The 20571-nt window shown below is 39.1% G+C and overlaps 1 protein-coding gene across 8 annotated transcripts in view; it reads left to right on the forward strand.

The window, feature by feature from the left end:
• Window positions 1-20571, forward strand: part of ppip5k1b (diphosphoinositol pentakisphosphate kinase 1b) — a 48616-nt gene that overhangs the window by 4781 nt on the left and 23264 nt on the right. For 5 of the 8 annotated variants that reach the window (XM_080303786.1, XM_080303790.1, XM_080303791.1 and 2 more), the window contains exons 2-15: window positions 6465-7004; window positions 10016-10211; window positions 11334-11424; window positions 12043-12128; window positions 12367-12536; window positions 12677-12778; window positions 12920-13081; window positions 13807-13928; window positions 14095-14196; window positions 14674-14760; window positions 15729-15804; window positions 16131-16240; window positions 19011-19096; window positions 19361-19486. In XM_080303786.1, coding sequence (XP_080159912.1) covers window positions 6933-7004; window positions 10016-10211; window positions 11334-11424; window positions 12043-12128; window positions 12367-12536; window positions 12677-12778; window positions 12920-13081; window positions 13807-13928; window positions 14095-14196; window positions 14674-14760; window positions 15729-15804; window positions 16131-16240; window positions 19011-19096; window positions 19361-19486 — 1588 coding nt within the window. In that variant the 5' untranslated portion in view covers window positions 6465-6932. The remainder of the gene's footprint in view (window positions 1-6464; window positions 7005-10015; window positions 10212-11333; window positions 11425-12042; window positions 12129-12366; window positions 12537-12676; window positions 12779-12919; window positions 13082-13806; window positions 13929-14094; window positions 14197-14673; window positions 14761-15728; window positions 15805-16130; window positions 16241-19010; window positions 19097-19360; window positions 19487-20571) is intronic. The other 3 variants (XM_080303787.1, XM_080303789.1, XM_080303793.1) reach the window with 1 other exon arrangement.

The following is a 20571-nucleotide window of genomic DNA, read 5'->3' on the forward strand; positions in this document are numbered from 1 at the left end:
CAGCTAAGAGGGTGTGACACATCAGCTTTGCGTACTTATTGTGTGGTCTCGGGTAACATAACAGATAAGCTGTGGCCCTACAGATGCTTATTATATCAAAATGCTTAGGCTGCAAGTCTGAACAGTTAAGCAACTGGTTTCACTATGGTTAGGCCACTTTCTTCTCACCTGAGCCACAGGTGCTGGGACTGTATCCTCACTGTCTGTCTGACTTAATTCACAAAGGTATAATGACCAAGTATATGTATATGAAAATCGTAAACAGAAGTTTCAAAGCGAGCACTTTCATTCTGCGTCTTTTATTCTGATAAATCAGCTTTTTTTTTTTTTTCTTAAATAAACTGTCAAGTCAACTGTAATAAACTCCTTTTTTCCTGCAATAATAAATGTAGAAAAAGTAGTGTGTGTGTGACCTTGTTGGTGTCCGTTTGCACTTCCCAGTTTTTATGGGTGTTACTTGTACATATTGAGCTTGGAGTTTGTTTGCATTAAGTTCTGCGTTTTTTGTGAATGATGTATATCAGTTGGCTGATATTATCAGATGATTGTGGCCTTTCATAGATATACTTGCATTAATATACTGGATGTTGCTCAATATGAAAGCTTTACTGATAATTGCTAGTGGGAAGCCACATTAGCAGTGAATGGTTTGAAACTCCATTGTTTTCTGGCCATTGTTACAACAGTGGCGATAGCGAAACAGCAGCAGCAACAAAGACGATGGCAGGCAGCAGCTCTGGGCTCCATTTCCTCGAACGCCTCTGGGAGATTAAACCTTCAGTTATGCATCAGTGTGTTGTGAAGCAGTTGACTGATAACCCTGACCATAAACTTCATAGAGCAAAAATCTAAATCGGAGCGGTTGAGATCTCTAGATCTATGGACACCTAAAACAATGAATGCATTGATGAAAATACTTGGAAAAGTAGAAGATCTACACTTTAATTTAGACTTGTTCATGGTACTACATATGGTAACACATAGAACAGAGGTAATCAACTAAAACTTAACAAATTCTGGGTCAAATCTGTATCAAAACTTAAGAATTTCCAGAATATAAAGTTCCACATGCAGTATCATTCAGTGCAAGGTATTCAGAAATAGCCCGGCAGTTGTGGAAGTGTCGGTAAACAAAGTACAATTCAATTATAAACTTCTACAATAAGCTGAAGGCTACTCTAAAAACAAAATATTAATAAAATCTTATTTTCTCATTTCAGATGTAAACTATCTCAGCTTTAGACTCTTTTTTTCTCTCTATCCTTCCCCTGACTTACTTTTACAGACTTCTGCATCTCGTGCCTTTATGCAGTCTCTGTTTTCACACTCTGAGTAAAGGATTTGAGAGGTTGAGTAGTGTCACGTGGGATGAGTTATAAAGCACGTGACTTGTCTCCTGTTTCCTGTGTGCAGTCAGTGAGTGCTGCAAAGGCGAAAGAAATGGTTGCACAGATTAAAAAAACATTACCGTAAATAGGAGAAATGTTGCATAGCGTGAAACAGAACTGTGTCTGACACGATCATACTGGGGATCTTCTCACTCAGTTGCATCATGTAGACCCAAGACTAGGCAATAAAACTGCCTTAAACCATTTACAGCAGTCTGAAGCTTGAGATTTAGCTTCACGCAGGTTGCATGTCCATACACGGACATCATAAACAGTCTTTGTATGCATTTATATGATAGGTATCGAGCTGTTTGTATTTTCTATCTTAAGAATGTAAATGCTAGCTAGAGTCAAGGCCACAGTTAAATGTACATGTGACTTGATAGAGGGAAGGCCTGGCTTCTGCTTGGGCCTTGTCGTTATGGAAACAAGAAGTTTGCCAGACTGGCTCTTTAGAAAACAGATATTCATCTAAAAAAAAAAACCTAATCTACAGCATGGGCTCATATTTATGAAAATGACAGGATCTTTTAAAGATTTTTTTTCTATCAATTAAATGTTTAAATTCAATTGGAGGCTTAAGCTCCTCCTCGAGTGTCTAATGAGAGTTTGCAGTGAGGATAAAGCTGGGACTGATTTCACTGATGCATCAGTCTGGCACAAAACTCTGTTTTCTCACACGTCTGTTTGATGGCTGCTCTGTTTTTCTCACAGCACATTATTAGTATAAGCTTCTTTTGCTTGCTCTGTAATGACAAGGGGATTCCTCAGCACTTAATTCCTTATGTTTGATTTGGCAGGATTTTTTTTTTTAAAATGCCAAATTCCCTTGCTGACACAACGCTGAAAGGATTTGTCTCCCACAGATTATATGTATAAGTGCAATGTCAAACATCGAGGAATGAACATGAATAGACTTAAATAGGATTTAAAAAATAGCAATGCACAATGACTGACAAATTAAAGGAAAAACCTGAACCCTTGACTCCCTACAATGTAGGAATCCAATGGCTCTGGTCAGCATTACGCTGGCATGGGAGGAGTCTTCTGAAACTTATGTTACAGTATTCACATACACAAGCTGCCAAGAGATATAAATTTTGTTATCAGAACACAGGACACTATATACACATACACATTTACATAGACAAAATTAGAAAATAGTACAGCAACTAGTCTTTCAGAGTCACCAGAGATCAGCTCAGCCCCACCTTCCGGCAGAGGGGGGGGGGGGGTGTTGGCCTGATATAATGGATAACTCACTCCATCACCATCATCAAAACACAAAATGAAGCAAGAAAGGCATTTCATGCTTCCTGTATGATGGTAGTTTTTTCCCCCTTTCATACTATCTACAAAAAAGCTACTATTTATTTGGCTTTTTAGATGATTCATACAGAACTCATATTTGTATATATTAAAAATAATTAGTGTGTTTTTTTTTTTTTTAAATACCTCCTCTTCCATTTGGGAGGTTTTATGTATCAGGGCGTAAAAATGATCTTTTCCTTAGTTCTTAAAATACAACTTAAGATAAACTGCAACACAAGATGTCATACTGTGCCATTATTAATTTAACAAACTAGTTAAAATGCAAAAGCAATGAGTGAAAAAAACCAACAACTAGGGTAAGCACATAAATATTTGGGTGAGTAGTGGCCAGTTGCTGCTAATCAAATTCACTTGATTATCATCAGTAAGTGTTTTCACCATTTTGGCAGTTAGCAGCATTCAAATGTGTTAACAAACGATAAGGTAGAAAAATATCAGAAGTGAGAATCATTCAAGACACAAAGAGTGGACCTCCAAGCAAATTCACCCGATGTCAGAAAAACTGAACAAAACAAAACAAGAGCAACAGCTCAGACTCTACACAGGCCACAGTTACCATGTTAAAGTTCATGACAGTACAATTAGGAAAAAGACTGAGCAGGAACATGGCAGCACAGCTTAGCTTTGTAAAGTTACAGCTGAACAAACCATAAGACTTGTGGGGGGTCATTCCTATTATCCAGTGCCATTTGAATCCCTGTGACAGAAGTGAAAAACTGATCATTACTTATTTCTAAAAGCTTGCCTTATACTTGTAACCCACATCTACCATAAAATGCAATTATGTGTCAGAAATTATTTAACCAAAATCCCACACCCCCAGTTACCTTTGTTTAAAGTCAGTTACCAAGTAGGTCGGTAACAATTATCACTGTTGCAATCCCTTGCAATCACAAGGACCACAGGAAGTGTCACTCTTTTGTTCTTTCAAAATGGTTCACTGATGTGTTAAAGCATAACATCCCCACCCTGTGACCTTTATTTACAGTTCAAACTGATATTGTTTTTGTAATCTTGATCATATGGATGATAAACATGTTGCAAATTCTTTTGTCTTCTGTGTGTGCATTTGCATGTGTGGTTCTGCATCACATGAGTAATCATAGCTGACTTGAGCATAAAACATCTACCCTGTTAGTGCTTTGCATACTAAAATGGTAACGTGCACACACTACTGGGCAGGTTGGTCATTGATGTGATATGCATAATGTTTGAGTGTTTTTAATTTATTTTAAGCATGACTTGTAGAGGTTTACCCTATAAAACCTTTTTTAGTTTGAATATTTTTCCGTGCAATCATGTAATATAAATTCTGTCATATTTTGGTATCTAAACCACAAACATGTCAGGCAGTGAGACTGCCCATGTGAGGAAGACTGTTAAAACTATTACAAGTTGTGTTTACACGATAATGATAGTAAATTTGAAAGGAAGTACGTCGGAATGATTTTATTTTCAATTTTTTATCTTGTGCTGTTGAAAGAATTAAAATAAGCGAGCTTTATAGCCGTTTGAGTTTTAGCTCTCTCTGAAATTTGAGTATGAATAACTTCAAAAAGGTGGACTAGTATTCCTTTCTATGCCAGGTGCAGCTAAGAACATATTAACTTGTCATGAAATCTTTATTGTATTTAAATGTTATGTGTATGCTCTTGTTATCAAAACCAAAAGTGAATGCAGGTGTCCAGGTATTTTTATTTAAATAATGTTAGAAACTCTTAAACATTTTAAATGATTATAATTTCATTAAACAGGGTGAATTAAGCATTTCATATAATGATGTAGTATGAGATTGTACAATTTTTGTTTGTTTTTGCTAAGCCCTAGCCATGAAACAAAATAGATCAAACTGCATTAAAATTTCTTTTCAATTCACATATTTTAGATTAAAGCTAGGTTGTAGTTCTAAACAGATCATTCATGTTCTTTGATAATACTTATCTTGCTTCTCCCCAAGACAAGAACTAACAGACTTAAAAACTCCTTTGTCCCACACGCCATCAAACTGTTTAACTCCTCTCTGGAGGGGAGAGGGAGGGGAAACAGGAGGACAAAGGAGGGGGGAACAACTAAGCTGTAGTGCCTCTTCACCTCACTGTACAATACCTTGTGCAATACTTTTTGTAAATAGTCAACAGTGCAATAGACTCAATACTTGAAATGTGCAATTCACTTGTATTTTTATTTTTTATTCCTATTTATTCTATTTATCCCCTTTGTATATTTTATTTATATTTGTCTCTGTATTTATATATATATATATATATATATATATATATATATATATATATATATATATATATATATATATATATATATATATATATATATATATATATATATATATATATATATATATATATATATATATATATATATATATATATATATATATATATATATATATATATATATATATATATATATATATATATATATAAAACAATTCTGTAACTGTAACTTCGGTCGTTGCTGTGCTTTTTGGAAGTCGAATTTCCCAGAGGAACCCACCCGAGGGATTAATAAAGTCTTATCTTATCTATTAACACCCTCTTAAAATTCATTTCAGCTGTTAGAAAACATAAATACAGTATGAAAGCGACTGTACATTCAAACCCCTTAGTAATAGAGGTAAGATTGTCTCGTAACAGGGGGAAGATTTGACGTACATCACATGTGGAGAATTTGGACAGTTGTTATAGCATAATATCCTGACTTGAACAGTGTGTTTTTCTAATAGTTTAACAACCCCTATTTTTAGTTAAATGATAGAACCATGAAAATCTTGACTTTTCTATCTACTATCTTGAAATGACACCAAATTGTAGGAGTGATCCAGTAACATCCATAGTGGAGAAAACCAAACAGAGGATATCATCAGAACCACCTCATTTCAACTGTCAAGCATGGTGGCGGAGAAGTCATGATTTGGTCGTGTTTTGCTGCCACAGGAACCATGAAAATACAACAGCACAATGATCCCAAGCATAGCTGCAAATCTACAACATAATGACTGAAAATAAGGGGAAAAAAGTCAAGGTGTTGCAATAGTCCAGTGTAGTTTTGATTGAAATGCCTTTAAGAGAGATGTGCTTAAATGAATGCCAGCGAACCTCAATTAATTGAAGCAAAGTTATAAAGATTCAAGGCCAAAATTCTCAACAACGATGTGAGAGACTGAAGTCATAGAAAATGATTACTTTAAGTTACTGTTCAAAGGCAATCTGCAAACTACTGTGTCATGGGTGTACTTAGTTGTTTTTTTTCTTAGTTTTTGTGCAATAAATAATGACAAAGTGTAATATGTTATGTGTCATATGTTATGTGTTTTAATGGTAATTTTCTATAGGGACATAATTGGACTTCTCCTAATCCTGTATTTCTATTTTGGTACCTGGTCATTATTACTACATGCATTGTGAATATCTCTCGATACAAAAATATAACAATAACAAATATGTAAATGTTATTTGACTGTGGTTCAATAAATGATTGCATATAAATAAACTGCAGTTATCTTATAGGTAGAATGGCCTTTAAAATTGCAATAACCCAGTTTCATCATTGTTTTTATAGCCCTCCATTTCATTCTCAACTGGTAGATGTAACGACACTGTGCAAACTCGTAATGTTGTGTTTCACATACAGTTCTGTCTTTTTTTAGCTACTGAGTGCTTCTGCTACTACCAAATACTGCTTCATTAGTCATGCTTTTTAAAGTATTTGTGTACTGTTTGTTCCCAGGGCAAGAACAATGGTATGCAGATGTTGGCTGTGAGGTTTCCTGTGTCAAGAAGACGCTTCTACGCTGGGACATGACTCTCTACCTCAGTCCACGTGGAGTCCACGCCATCTTTTCTACCTCTTAGGACAGCTGCTGTTGTTTTTTTTTTCTGTTTTCTTCTTTCTTTCCTACCTCAGCACATACTTTATCAAACTTGTTATCAGCCAACAGACTTTCGTTTATGACCAGGCCTTCAAGTTTTAGTCACCCAGTCACGGTCTATCACAGTTGACTGGTTTTGTTCTTGCTTAGTAGCCACCTTCATCACAGCCTACCCCCTTTGACGGCAGGAGCAACCTGAAGGAGCCATGTCACATTGGAGTGTGTGATGTTGGAGCCCTGTGTAGGAGCAGCAAGAAAAAAAACAGGGTTGGAGCTGCAGAGACATTCCTCAGTTTGTGGTTGGCTATGAAAATTATCAACGTGACATGGGCCAAATGGACGCAGGCATGAAGAACGAGATGTTTCGAGAAGAGGAAATGGACGATGATGATGAGTCGGTAAGTAGCAGGTGTACAATATTAATATAGTTACAATACACTTTTACAGTGGGCAAAGAAGATCTCATTTTATTACAGAACAGGAAGCTGCAGTGTTGGACATTTTTAGGCATGAGGAAGTGACAGGGCTGGAAACTTATAAAAGTTATGTTTGGAATTGGATAATGGAAAAAGAAATGGAAACAAAAATACTCAAAGAATGGCATGAGAACAGTGTAGCAGATAAACAGTGGTAAGGCTTCTGGGCCTTAGTGTCCTGTTGCTATAAATGGACTATAAAGTACTGCTTCATTAGGAGCCGTAACCTTTGTCTCCGTCTTTGAGATTCACAACGTTAGCTTGGTTAATAGGATTGTGGCTGACACTATATTGTGTAGTAATCTTGTATCCAATATATTCACCATAAATGTAATCAAGTGTCCTTATCAGTAAAGCTTTTGTTTCTTTTCGTGTGATGTTTAATGCATTTGCAAAGCTGCAAGAACCATCATATTTTTCAGGTTTCAGAAAGGGTAATTACTGACTTAATGTTCTAATGGTCATCCACGGTTGTTCTTCTCGCCCTGTGGGACTGTAGCGCTCATTACCCACAAGACGGGGTGTTGATGAAACTCCTATTTTAGGATCCTTATCAGATGAGGAAAAGTAATCCAAAGTTTGGCTCGAGGACAGAGTGTGCTGCAACTTAAACACCGCTCTGTCCCCTCTGCAGTGGTCCTCTTTATTATCACACTTGTAGCAGTGCTCTGAGCTGGACTTTGAACAGCTTCAGTTTGAATTTTTTGCACTTTTCAAATATCATTTTCAGGGTTTCTTAGCCGCAGTACTAATTAACAACATAATCTACTCTTTGCCCCCCAAAAAATCTATATTTAAATGTAATAAGATAAGATAACCTTTATTAGTCCCACACGTGGGAAATTTGTTTTGTCACAGCAGGAAGTGGACAGTGCAAAAGTTATGAGGCAACAATTAGAATACAATAAGAATAAATACAGTACACAACTGTACAGAATAGAATAAAATACTATATACAGTAGAATAAAATAAATATACAATAAGATAAAAATAGAATACAAATACAAATACTATATACAACTGAGTAAAAATACAACGATGACAGAAAGGATTATTGCACTTAGTATTATTGCACATGTGTGGATGTGTGTGTTTGTTCAGTTAAAGTCTTTGTTGTGGAGTCTGACAGCAGTGGGGAGGAAAGACCTGCGAAATCTCTCCGTCCCACACCGTGGGTGCCGCAGTCTCCCACTGAAGGAGCTGCTCAGTGCTGTCACAGTCTGCTGCATGGGGTGGGAGATGTTGTCCAACAGGGATGACAACTTAGCCACCATTCTCCTGTCACTCACCACCTCCACTGGGTCCAGAGGGCATCCTAGAACAGAGCTGGCCCTTCGGATCACCCTGTTCAGTCTCTTCCTGTCCCCAGCAGAGATGCTGCCGCCCCAGCAGACCACACCATAAAAGATAGCAGAAGCCACAACAGAGTCATAGAAGGTCTTCAGGAGTGGGCCCTCCACCCCAAACGACCTGAGTCTCCGCAGCAGGTACAGCCTGCTCTGCCCTTTCCTGTAGAGGGCGTCTGAGTTATGAGTCCAGTCCAGTCTATTGTTCAGATGAACACCAAGGTACCTGTAGCTGTCCACAGCCTCAATGTCCATACCTTGGATGTTCAGTGGTTGCAGTGGAGAATGCTTGTGCCTGCGGAAGTCTACCACCAGTTCCTTGGTTTTACTGGCGTTGATCTGGAGGTAGTTCAGCTGGCACCAGTCCACAAAGTCTTGGGTCAGACCTCTGTACTCCTTGTCGTCCCCATCAGTGATGAGGCCGACTATTGCAGAGTCATCAGAGAACTTCTGCAGGAAGCACTGGGTGGAATTGTGGGAGAAGTCTGCAGTGTAGATGGTGAAGAGGAACGGAGCCAGAACCGTTCCCCGTGGGGCCCCCGTACTGCAGACGACCCTGTCCGACACACAGCCCTGAGTCCTCACATACTGTGGTCGGTCGGTGAGGTAGTCCAGGATCCAGGTAGTGAGGTGATGGTCCACTCCAGAGTTCACCAGCTTGTCCTTTAGAACCGAGGGAAGAATGGTGTTGAAGGCACTGGAGAAATCAAAGAACATGATTCTCACAGTGCTTCCAGCGGTCTCCAGGTGAGCGAGGGAACGATGTAGGAGGTGAATGACGGCATCATCCGCTCCAATGCCAGGCTGGTAGGCAAACTGAAGTGGGTCCAGTGATGAGCTTATAAACAGTCAGAGGGAACTTTAGAAGCAACTGAAGGTGTCTTATTTCTCTGTCGGTCACTCTGAACCCTCACTGCTCACTCATCAAGTGAGCACAGAAGAAAGAGAGCTTGCACTGTGCTTCCAGTTGGAGAGGAAGATGTCATAAATCAGTACTGTCTATAGCTTAGATAATAATTCTTTATTGTAAAGAATTAGAATTACTAAAGCTTCAGCTCATCTGATTTTTAACAGTTACTGCTTTGAAGGAGAGAGATGTCATTTGGATGTTTAGTAAAATAAATAATAACCATAATTAAAATAAAAAATAAATAAATAAATGTGTACCCTAACAAATATCTAAATATTTAAATAATTAGGTTGATCTCTACACAACAGTGCAGATGGCTCAATGATTAGCATGCTAATGAGACATAAAAAGCTTTAGCTTAACTTAAATTTTCAGCTGTGCTGTGAACTGAAAGTTAGTGATAGTTCAGTTAATGCTGCCCACTACATGGCTTCACTATACATACTTGTATAGTGCACATTTTCCTTTTTTGATAGTATTATTGTGGGTATTACCTTAAACTGCAGCTGTTTATTCCTACTCTGCCCACTTTGCTGCTGTGATAATGTGAATTGCCCAACTGTGAAAGTAATAAAGCCCATCTTTATACTGCCCGGCCACTCAGACATGTTGTCAGGGTTAACTGACTCTTGTCTTCTCTAGCTTAACCTTCTCTGCCCTCTTCCTTGCTCCACCAGCCCTCAGAGCGACAGATTGTGGTCGGCATATGCGCGATGACAAAGAAATCCAAATCCAAGCCCATGACTCAGATCTTGGAGCGCCTTTGTAAGTTTGACTACATTGATGTGGTCATTTTTCCTGAGGAGGTCATCCTGGAGGAGCCTGTGGAGAAATGGCCCCTCTGTGATTGCCTTATCTCCTTCCACTCCAAAGGTAAAAATTGCAAACCGAAGCATCTGTTGCATGAGGAGAAATGCGAAGGTGGGAGGGAGACATGACTGGGGGATATTAGGGTTGAAACCTTACCTGGTTTAAGTTAGATTTGAAACGCTATTTTTATTTCTTTACTTTTTGTGATTCATGTCTTCTTCTTCTTCTTCTGCTTTTATTTTTTTTTTTTTTTTTTTTTTTTTTTTTGGGGTACCTAAACAAGATGAGATGCTTCTCACCACAGATCAGTTCATTAGTAAACACAGGAAAAAACTGTCCTTTGTGAAGAGATCATATAGCAAGTACAGTAAAATAGTGCAACAGTAATAATTAAAAGGACTTTCTCACCATTCTGACAGAGTTTGACTTGTGAGAAACAGTAAAGTAGATCCTGTATACTTCTCATTATTTTCTGTCACACATGTAATGTGACAGCGGCATTTTCCCCCAAGTTTTCAGACTTAGCATCTATGCTAAGACTTAGCATCAGACTCGCACTCATTTAGATCAAATGCTCTGCTTGATCTAAATGAGTGCAGATATCCTTAATGAGCAAATGAGAATGCATTATGAGGCCTGTGTTATTATTTTTGCAGATGTGTCTCCACTGCAGACTGTAAATACCTGTTTGTTAACCCATTTATTTTGACCACCTCACATGTATTGCCCAAAGTCATTTCTGCTCTTCCAGATTTTTGAAGAATTTCATCCCCTCACATGTTGATCACATCTTCAAAAAGCAGGTTGAACATGGCCCTGCTAAATTATACCAACTTCATAACACAGAAAGCAAAAACATCTTTATATATTTTTAAGTACTGAGGCCATTAAAGGACATAATTTTGCTCCTGGGTGTCAGAGGGTTTCAGTGATGACTGTTTAAAACTTCAATGAACTGTAAATGCTTTTAAACACTTCCTGATTAAAAATGCTCATTTTGGAATTGAAGTAAAAACATTTCCAACATTTGCATCTAGGAGATATTCAGTTTTGTTGATCTCTTATTTGAGGACTCATACACTGTTGTATATCCAGAGTTTTCAAAGCATAAAAAAATCTCGATTACTGTATTATTTTTAAATGCCGGTCCAGCTTGTACTGACGAAGATATGTTTTACTTTTTAGGTTTCCCTCTGGACAAAGCAGTGGAATATGCCAAACTCAGGAATCCACTGCTCATCAATGATCTCAACATGCAGTATTTCATTCAGGATAGGTACGTGTGAGCACACATGCACAGCTGAAGGTTATCACAATGTAAAAACGTAACTAGCTAGTTTTAAAATTAGGCCTCAACTGTGTGGCCGCCAGTGAAATGGTGGCAGCTGTGCCTAAAGGGTCCTCCTAAAATATCAGTTTAACTCTTAAAGTACATTTATCAGATGCTGTTGAATTTTCCAGAATGTATTTAAAAAAACAAACTCACTGTTTTGCTTGGAAGAGTTTTGATGTCAGTGAAGCTGAAGGGTGAGCTCATTCATTGGAGCGGCTTGCAGGAGAGATGGGAATCATTTTCAAACATTTGCATTGCTCTCTGCCACGGTCCTCATGCAAACCCCCACACCTCTAACACCGGCTTTTGCTTGCCAAAGGGAAATTCTAAATGTGAAATTCTTTCATGAATCTGATTTGTTTGCATCTTTGTTTTTGTTTTTTCCTGGATAATCAGAGCAGCGAGAGGTTGTGTCATGTGAACAACATTGCTATTTTCACATGTATTGCATGTTCCCTCCGACTTGCCCAGCTCTTGCATACATACACTGCTCATGGCCACATTAAATAAACTGTGACGTTTGTTCTCGGAGGCTCACTAACTCCAATCGTTCCATGTCAGGAGGGAAGTGTATCGGATCCTGCAGGAGGAGGGCATCGACCTGCCTCGTTACGCTGTGCTGAACCGAGACCCTGACAATCCTGAAGGTGGGCTTTTACTTTGTGTTAAAGAAGTATTTTCATTTCAACAGAATGAACACAAGATAACATGGTAAATATTAAATGTGGTGATTTCTGCTACCGAATATCACATAGAAAACATCAGTAATCTAATTAACTGCCATCTTTAAGCAAAACTAATTTCATTCCATATGTAAACATCAATGCTGTAGATTTTTCTGTATGTTTTAACTATTTCCTGGCAACCTGAATTTAAAAGCTTTAGTCTTGCCCCGTGCAGAGTGTAACCTGGTGGAGGGGGAGGACCAAGTTGAGGTGAATGGGGAGGTGTTCCACAAACCCTTTGTGGAGAAACCAGTGTGCGCAGAGGACCACAACGTCTACATCTATTACCCAACATCTGCCGGAGGAGGAAGCCAAAGACTCTTCAGAAAGGTACCCGTTTATCACTGAAGCTGAAAAAATACCATGTTTTTATTATGACAATTAGCTTAACATGCTGAACATTAAATGTGGCTATATGTTTATTTTGGGGGGGGTTTCTTCTTCTGTGTTTTTCTCTCTCTTTGCTGCAGATAGGGAGCCGTAGTAGTGTGTACTCCCCAGAAAGCAGTGTACGAAAGACTGGCTCTTATATCTACGAGGAGTTCATGCCGACAGATGGCACTGATGTAAAGGTACCGTTCATAGTTATTTGAGGTTTATACATTGTTGAACTGATGTGGTGGGAGCTACCATATTGGTCAAGAATAGACAAATGAAATATTTCATCTGCTCTGAGACGTCTTCTGAGTCGTTGGCTCTGTGCTGTTTCTTAGGTTTATACAGTGGGCCCGGACTATGCTCACGCTGAGGCCAGGAAGTCTCCAGCACTGGATGGGAAGGTAGAGAGGGACAGCGAGGGGAAGGAGATCCGCTACCCAGTCATGCTGACCGCCATGGAGAAACTGGTGGCCCGCAAGGTCTGCCTGGCATTCAAGGTAAAAGACTCGCACAAGCGCACCATGTGTGAATGTAGTGAGTGTTCACTGTGAGCCGTGTAACCGCCGTGGTCTCGTGGTCCCTTTCTTGTTATTTTTACTGCTTCCTGTGCCTCGAGTGGTCAAAGACTGTACACCTGTTTATGTAACCCTTGTAGAGTCTCCAGATGTGGGGAAAACGATGAGTGAAAGGTGAAACTACTTAGATTTTTTTTTTAAAATAAATGAAAGGAACTAAAATCACTTTTTGAGTACACAGTGTAGTAACCAGCTGCTTTCTGCTGCTTACTCTTCTAACACCTACAATTCATCTTATACGACTCATAAATAGAAGAAACTCCTTCACTCTGAACAAAGTAAAACACATGACTGCAGCAGAAGGCAACAAAAAATGTTAAGAAATTTAATGTTATTTGGAGAAATGTAGCATTTTGTTCCCGTAATGAAATCTTAAAACGGCTTCTCAGTTGCTCTATTTTCTATCCAGTGGAAAACAACACATATGCACTGTAACAAAAAATAATTTCCCCCAGGGATCAATAAAGTATTCTGATTCTGATTCTGATTCTGATATGCACATTCTTTATGTCCAATGTCACCAAATTAATTAAAATGAAAATCCTACTTCACCTGTTTAGTTGTTTGAATGTGTTTTCTGCTCAGCGGCTAACTACATTCTCATGCACTGTGAACCGGCTTTAATGCTTTTGCTTGTGTGATTATAGCAAACAGTGTGTGGGTTCGACCTGCTCAGAGCCAATGGCCATTCGTTTGTCTGTGACGTTAACGGCTTCAGCTTTGTCAAAAACTCCATGAAATACTACGACGACTGTGCCAAAGTCCTGGGGTAGGTGTCGCTGCTATACTGTGTTAAACACTGGACTGTGACTTAGATGGACATGCTCAATTTCAAACAGCCGTGGATTGATTAGCACAAGGAAGAGCTGATGGAATGAGCTTTGCTTCGCATTTAGTCATTTTGTTTGTTTTTCTGCTTTTCTCGACATCTCCAGGAATATGGTAATGAGGGAGTTAGCCCCCCAGCTCCACATCCCCTGGTCCATCCCCATGGAGGCTGAAGACATCCCCATCGTCCCAACAACCTCAGGAACCATGTATGTAGAGAAAAACAAAAGATTAACTAATTCTGAGGAAAGATGTTGTTGAACGGCCCACTGTGTGTACTACACGTCTTTGTCTTATAAATTCCTTAAATGATTTTTTTTTTTAAATTAAGGGACATGTTAAAATATTTTTGCACTTAAAAATATTTTTAAGTGCAAAAATAATGAAAACATAAATTAGTTTTTTATTTTATTTAATTAAAAAAATTTTGTTGCTTAGTACTACACGGGATAATAAGTTCCATTTTTCATTTCTCGTTTTAGCCTTCACTTAAAATTATTCCCAGATGGGATTATGCAAAATCCTCAAAGGATTCCCAGAATAATTCTTAAGGGAAAAAAAGTAGTTATGGGAAAATGACACAACACATTAACAGATGGTTGCTTGGGTCCACTGAGATCCCAAACTCAGTTTAGCGTCTGTTTGAAGTCTCTGGTGTGTTTTGCCTCATTTTTGTATTTCTTCAGGATGGAGCTGCGCTGTGTTATCGCCATTATCCGACACGGAGACCGCACCCCAAAGCAAAAGATGAAAATGGAAGTCCGCCATCCTCTGTGAGTCGCTCAGACTAAGCCTTGAGTTGTCTTCCTTCTTCCCTGTTCATACAACTTAATGCTTAGTTTTGTTTTTTTAAAGTACAAAAATTTATAATAAAGTTCTGTATATGTGGAAAAATAAACAAGACAAGGGAAAACATTTGTGTACTGGATATATTCCCCATCCCATAATTTACTCATGAGCGTGTCCATATATACATAATTTAACATGAAAAAAGTAAACCTTGTGTTGTTAAGAGATAACAGATACAGCTCACTGTCATGAGTAAATTATAGTATAGAAACATCTATTTACAGGATTTACAAGAAGCATAATTTATTAAAGGGACTGTGGAAACAATTAGATTTATTTTCCACAGAATGAAATTAACACATTTAGAGGATGACATTTGATGACCTTCCCCCTCCTGTACCCATAATGAGTTTTGACACGTCAGTAGATATTAATATAGATATGGTTTGATGATAAGTCAGAGTAGTTTCCAGGTTTCTCCGTGTGTGGCTGCATAGGCAGAGACCAGCTTATGATGCTGGTCTCTGTAATATAGAAGAGAACAGATGGTAACAACAAGTTTATAAGCTACCTCACAGAATTAATGCTCACTCATGGCTTTGAATTGGGCAGCCACTGTTGAATGTTGCTGTGCATTTTATTTCAAGAACTTCCCCTCAGAAACTTTAACTCTGGGTCAATGATGGCAGTGTCTGCTGTCTGCAAACCTCCTGGTTGTCTGCTTTTCTGTTTGTGCCTGCATTGGTTTCCTCAGGCCGCTCCGTCTAGAGTGCGTGCGTGCATGCGTGCACACGTCACTCTGTTGGCCCAATGATGGACTGGTGACCTGTCCACTGTATAAATAGAATGGGCTCCAGCTCTTTGCGAACTTTTGTTGGATAAACATTTAACATAAATGTTTTGTTTTTTAATTATTTTCTGATTTTTTTTTCCTCTGCTTATCCTTCACCAGCTTCTTTGAACTGTTTGAAAAGTACGGAGGATATAAAACAGGAAAGCTAAAACTCAAAAAACCAAAGCAGCTGCAGGTGAGAGACAACACTAATAATCTCCTGCTTCTTTTTTCCCAGGCTGTCTCTTATTTGCATATTTGTTTTTCTTTTGTTTGTTTGTTTGTTTTGACTGATTATGACTGAATCCTTTAAGAATAATAAAGTACTGTTAAACATTCCCACATATTAAGCGTTATCATCATCATGGACCACAAACCTTCATTGTCTTGTTGTCTAAATATTTACACTCCGCTGTCTAAATCCCGTCTTGCACACTGCGTTCATGCCATCACTGCGTGCAGCTCAAGCTCCAATATTTCACCAGCACTCGAGTTTAAAGGTAAAAACCTCTGTGCTTCCAGGAAGTGCTGGACATCGCTCGCCTGCTCCTGGTCGAACTGGGTCAGCATACTGACTGTGAGATTGAGGAGAAGAAGTCCAAACTGGAGCAGCTTAAGACTGTTCTGGAAATGTGAGTGACATTTCACCTGGAAAACAAACACACACACATATCATCACTCATCACCCTCCTGTCATCTCAGTCATCAGCAGATCAGCAGACTTTCTCATACTCACAAACAGACACCTTTACCATGAAGACACTCCCTCCCTCTTGGCTTGTCTTTAACTGCGTTATCTTTTCTTCCCTCCTCTATCCCTCTTTCCCACCCACCCATCCTTCCCTTCTTCACCCATCTGTTCTCTCAAAAGGGAATCCAGCTTGAATGACAATCAGTACGCACCCTCTCCCTTCTCACTTGTAAAGGATGAGGTTTTACTGGCCTCCTTTTCTTTAGCCAACCTAGACTGTGTGTACAAAATATTAGAAATATTACAGATCTTTTTATGTTTCAGGCAGACCAAAACTCTGTGAAACTTTTTTTCCCTCAGATTTCACTGATTAAAAAATAAAGGAAGCAGAAGATGGATTAGTTATTGCATTTTAAGATTAGGCATTTGGAAGATATTTCTAATGTTTTGTACGCTAACTGTCGACTTAATTTCCATTAAAATTCATTCATTTGTAGCTATTAACGTCAGACACATACACAGTCAAATGTCTCTGATTATTTCACTGTGTTTCTGTGTGTGTAAATCAGCGTGTGTCTGTGTGTGGTGCTACTTCGTGTGCATGCTTTCCTCACCACCTGTCAGCTACACTCTAAACCTCCTAATGTCTTCCTTCCTCCCGCCTCAGATCTGCATTCTGGTAATTTGATGGCGCTGTACTCTGCACAGGAGCACATTAAAAATCATTAGAAAGACAGGGACGGTCAAATTTGCAAGAAAAGCACCGTTCAAACTACTGGCTGTTTAAACGCAGTGACATCACCATTTTTAAGCCTCAGCGGTAACATTTTGCCTGACGCTATGTTTGTTTTTTGAAGCCAGAGGTTTACCACATTTGGATGAGAGGGTGAAGTACTCAGTTATCCAATAACACTAGCTAGCTTGATTGGCAAGCTGCATTCATAAACTGTGCAAGTGCAATGCAAAGATGCACACATGTGCAAATTAGTTTGTAGTAACAGTCTAATAAAATGCTAGACTTTCACTCAAGAAGACTGGAGCACAGTCTTAGACAGACAGTACCACACAGCAGGGTTTATCATTTTTCAGATGATTCCATTAAAAGCGCTCCAGAAAGCACCACCGACGCTAAGACGGCAGGACGGTCCATTTCAGTGTCTCTAATTAGTTTAGCTGAGACTTGGTAGACACCGGTCGACTACAGCCTTACATGTCGGCACATTTGCCAGTTAAAGCAGCCACACCCATGTTTCCAGTAACAAAGTTGTTTTAAAGAAATTCATCAACTGTAGAGTTGTTAGGAAATCTGTTGTGACGATTCTGAGGCCAGGACTATAGTGTTTTCTGGCAGGCTGTGAAGCTATGCATTTTATGTCAACTAATTTTACACCTTGATGTAAGTGGGCCAGACCAGCACCCTTTTCTGCTGGTGTAAGGAAGATTAACTACACATTTAATTCGTTAGGCATTTAATTATAAGAACAAGAAGTGCAGTCTCAACAATACGTTTTAGTTCTTCTACAGGATAAAGACATCTATCAGCACTCTTTGGGCTTGGACTGTTTGGACTGAAAGAAATGAATGTGGAGGATTAAATGTCTCCTAGTTCATTTGCCCAGACTTTCCTGTTTTTGTTAATAGACAGAAAATGTCCTGGGTTTTTTTTTTGGGTTTTTTTTGTTTGCTTGTTTGTTTGGGGGGGGGGGGGGGGGGGGGGCTTTCTCTCAGTTAATTGTTTATCTATTAATTACTTACTTATTTACTTTGGCGCCGTGTGAATGGCCGTAGAGGAGGTCTTTTACAGCTTTTTTACTACCGGTAATGAGGTTATAAAAACGCGGTTAAAACTCCAAATTTTATACTCTCCTTTTTCCATCCACTGGGCCAGACTGGAACCTTTGATGGGCCGATTCTGGCCTCCAGACCTTATGTTTGACACCCCTGTACTAGAGGAACTGCAGTTTTTGACTTTTGATGAATAAATATAAAATTAAACTGTCAGTGAAGTAGAGAGGAAAGCCAGCTCATGTACAGTGATCAAGCGTTGCATAGCAAGGCCCTTAAGTCTGAAGGGCATCTATACGCGTGCTGTGAGCTTATGCAGTAGTGTAAGCTATCCTGCTTTTTCAATCTAAAAAAGCTATAAACAGTGATCATGTTGCTTCCATTAAGACACAGAGCTAGGGAGCTGGCCACTTTAAAATCATGTGGAGCTACGCAGATGAGACCAAACCACATTTCCACATTTCTATAAGCGTCTGCACCTGCTTTCCCTTATTTCCTCCCTTATTATTTATAGACTTTGTTGCATCCTCCAATACTGCATTTTAATCCAATAAGCCCCACCTGTCTGATTGTTCTGGGTGGTCCTTTTGCTCCTGCTCACATTCTCATGTGCTTACACACAGATACTCAATTACAAAGAACTGCAGTAAATATTTACCTCCAAAGTGACTGAAACAACTGCTAATAGTAGTGCTTACTGTAGCAGAGTGTATGATCGTTGTGTCATTGAAAGTTGTTGCCTTGGTCTTATCTCTCTTAAGCTCGCCTTGTCATAAACATGGAATGAAAGTCAGACGTGTGTTTGCTGCTAAACATTTGGACGAAACTCGTTGATTTGAGATGAAATCTATTCGATTGTCTCACTGCATACATATGAAACTTTGTTGTGTTTGCTTGATGGTGTGTGTGTTCATCCCCCCCACCAGGTATGGTCATTTCTCAGGTATCAACAGGAAAGTCCAGCTCACCTACCTGCGGAATGGCAAACCTAAAGCATCCAGTGAGGAAGAAGGTATCGTACTCGGACACCGATTGTTGTGTGTGCTGGGTCACAGCGATAAATTATATGTAAACAAATACACACGAATGGTGATTGGAAGTGAATGTCAGTGTAATCAGTCATCAGTTAGTAACTGTGTTTTGGAGCCTCGCCTTCAGTGTTTTGGTTGCACCTCACCACGGACAACATTATTTGTCAGTATGGCTACAGAAAAAAGAGTTTTGATTATTTATATAAAGAAAAATCAAATGTTAAACTTTCTGCTTCTTGTTTCAGATTCTAAGAAGGATGGCCCATCTCTGCTGCTGGTGTTGAAGTGGGGTGGGGAGCTGACGCCTGCAGGCCGGGTTCAGGCTGAGGAGCTGGGCAGGGCTTTTCGCTGCATGTACCCCGGAGGTCAAGGTACCAGCCAGACACATGCTCTAGCCTATAAGATGTCGTTACAACGACTCTCACGCCTTCTGCTCTGGTGTCATTTTTCAGTCCTCCTTTGTAATTTCTAAAAACGGCACCGTTTGCAGTGCCAACACATGATAGGAGTCATACATGCACTGTGTGAAAAGAGGTCAGGCTGAAACGGCTATGTTAGAGTTGACAAGCCAGATTTTCAGGCTTCCAGCTGCCGCTGCAGTCTTTTTATCCCACTCATTGTCATTTGTGGCTGTGATGTTGTAGAAAGATTGCTGACTCACTGTTGCCAAGAGCAGGAACTTTAAAGTGTTACTCAACAACAATTATATACAATATTATTATAGTGTGGGACATCTTAGATTGTAGCAATAAAAATAAAAAACATAAGAGATTTGCTACGAGTAGCCTTTCTAAAGTTTACTGAAAAGTGAACTGAGGAGTTGCATGCACAGCATCTGTAAATAAAAATTACTGATGCCTAAAGTAATGATGGACTGCACATTTTTCTTCTTAGCTCATCTGCAGATGGCAGTAAACTTTAAGTAAACTTTGCTGTGATTGGCCTGGACTTGCAAGGAAAAAGGTGTAAACAATGGGGGGGGGGGGGGGCTTCTGTGCTCACAGTCAAAGCTGTCCCAAAGACAATCAAATTAAAAATTTCACTGTTGTCAATATCGTACAGAGCAAACACCAGAAAATGTTTGGCCAGGTTTAGTATGAACAGCCAGTGCTGTAACAGTGAGACAGAAGATAAGGAAAACAATGATAGGGATGAAGGACTTTGGTGACCTAGTTACACTGTTTATATATAAAAAGATTAATTCATTTCTTTTAAATGGAACAAGCATTTTAAGTTTAAAGAAATTGCAGTTAATTGGTAGTAAAATAATCTTTAGTTTCAGGTGGAAAAATTAATGAGACTAATCTTGCCACTTCAGTACAATCACTCATGTCTTGCAGACACCTTCTGAGGACATTAAGTCACATTTTTACCTCAAGGCTTTAAAACTGTTCGAACAAACTGCTGCTCCATAACAGAGTGAACTCTCTCTGTTGAAGATCACGTGGTCTGCACC

The sequence above is a fragment of the Astatotilapia calliptera genome, chromosome 7, assembly GCF_964374335.1.
Source record: "Astatotilapia calliptera chromosome 7, fAstCal68.1, whole genome shotgun sequence".
Taxonomy (NCBI): Eukaryota; Metazoa; Chordata; class Actinopteri; order Cichliformes; family Cichlidae; genus Astatotilapia; species Astatotilapia calliptera.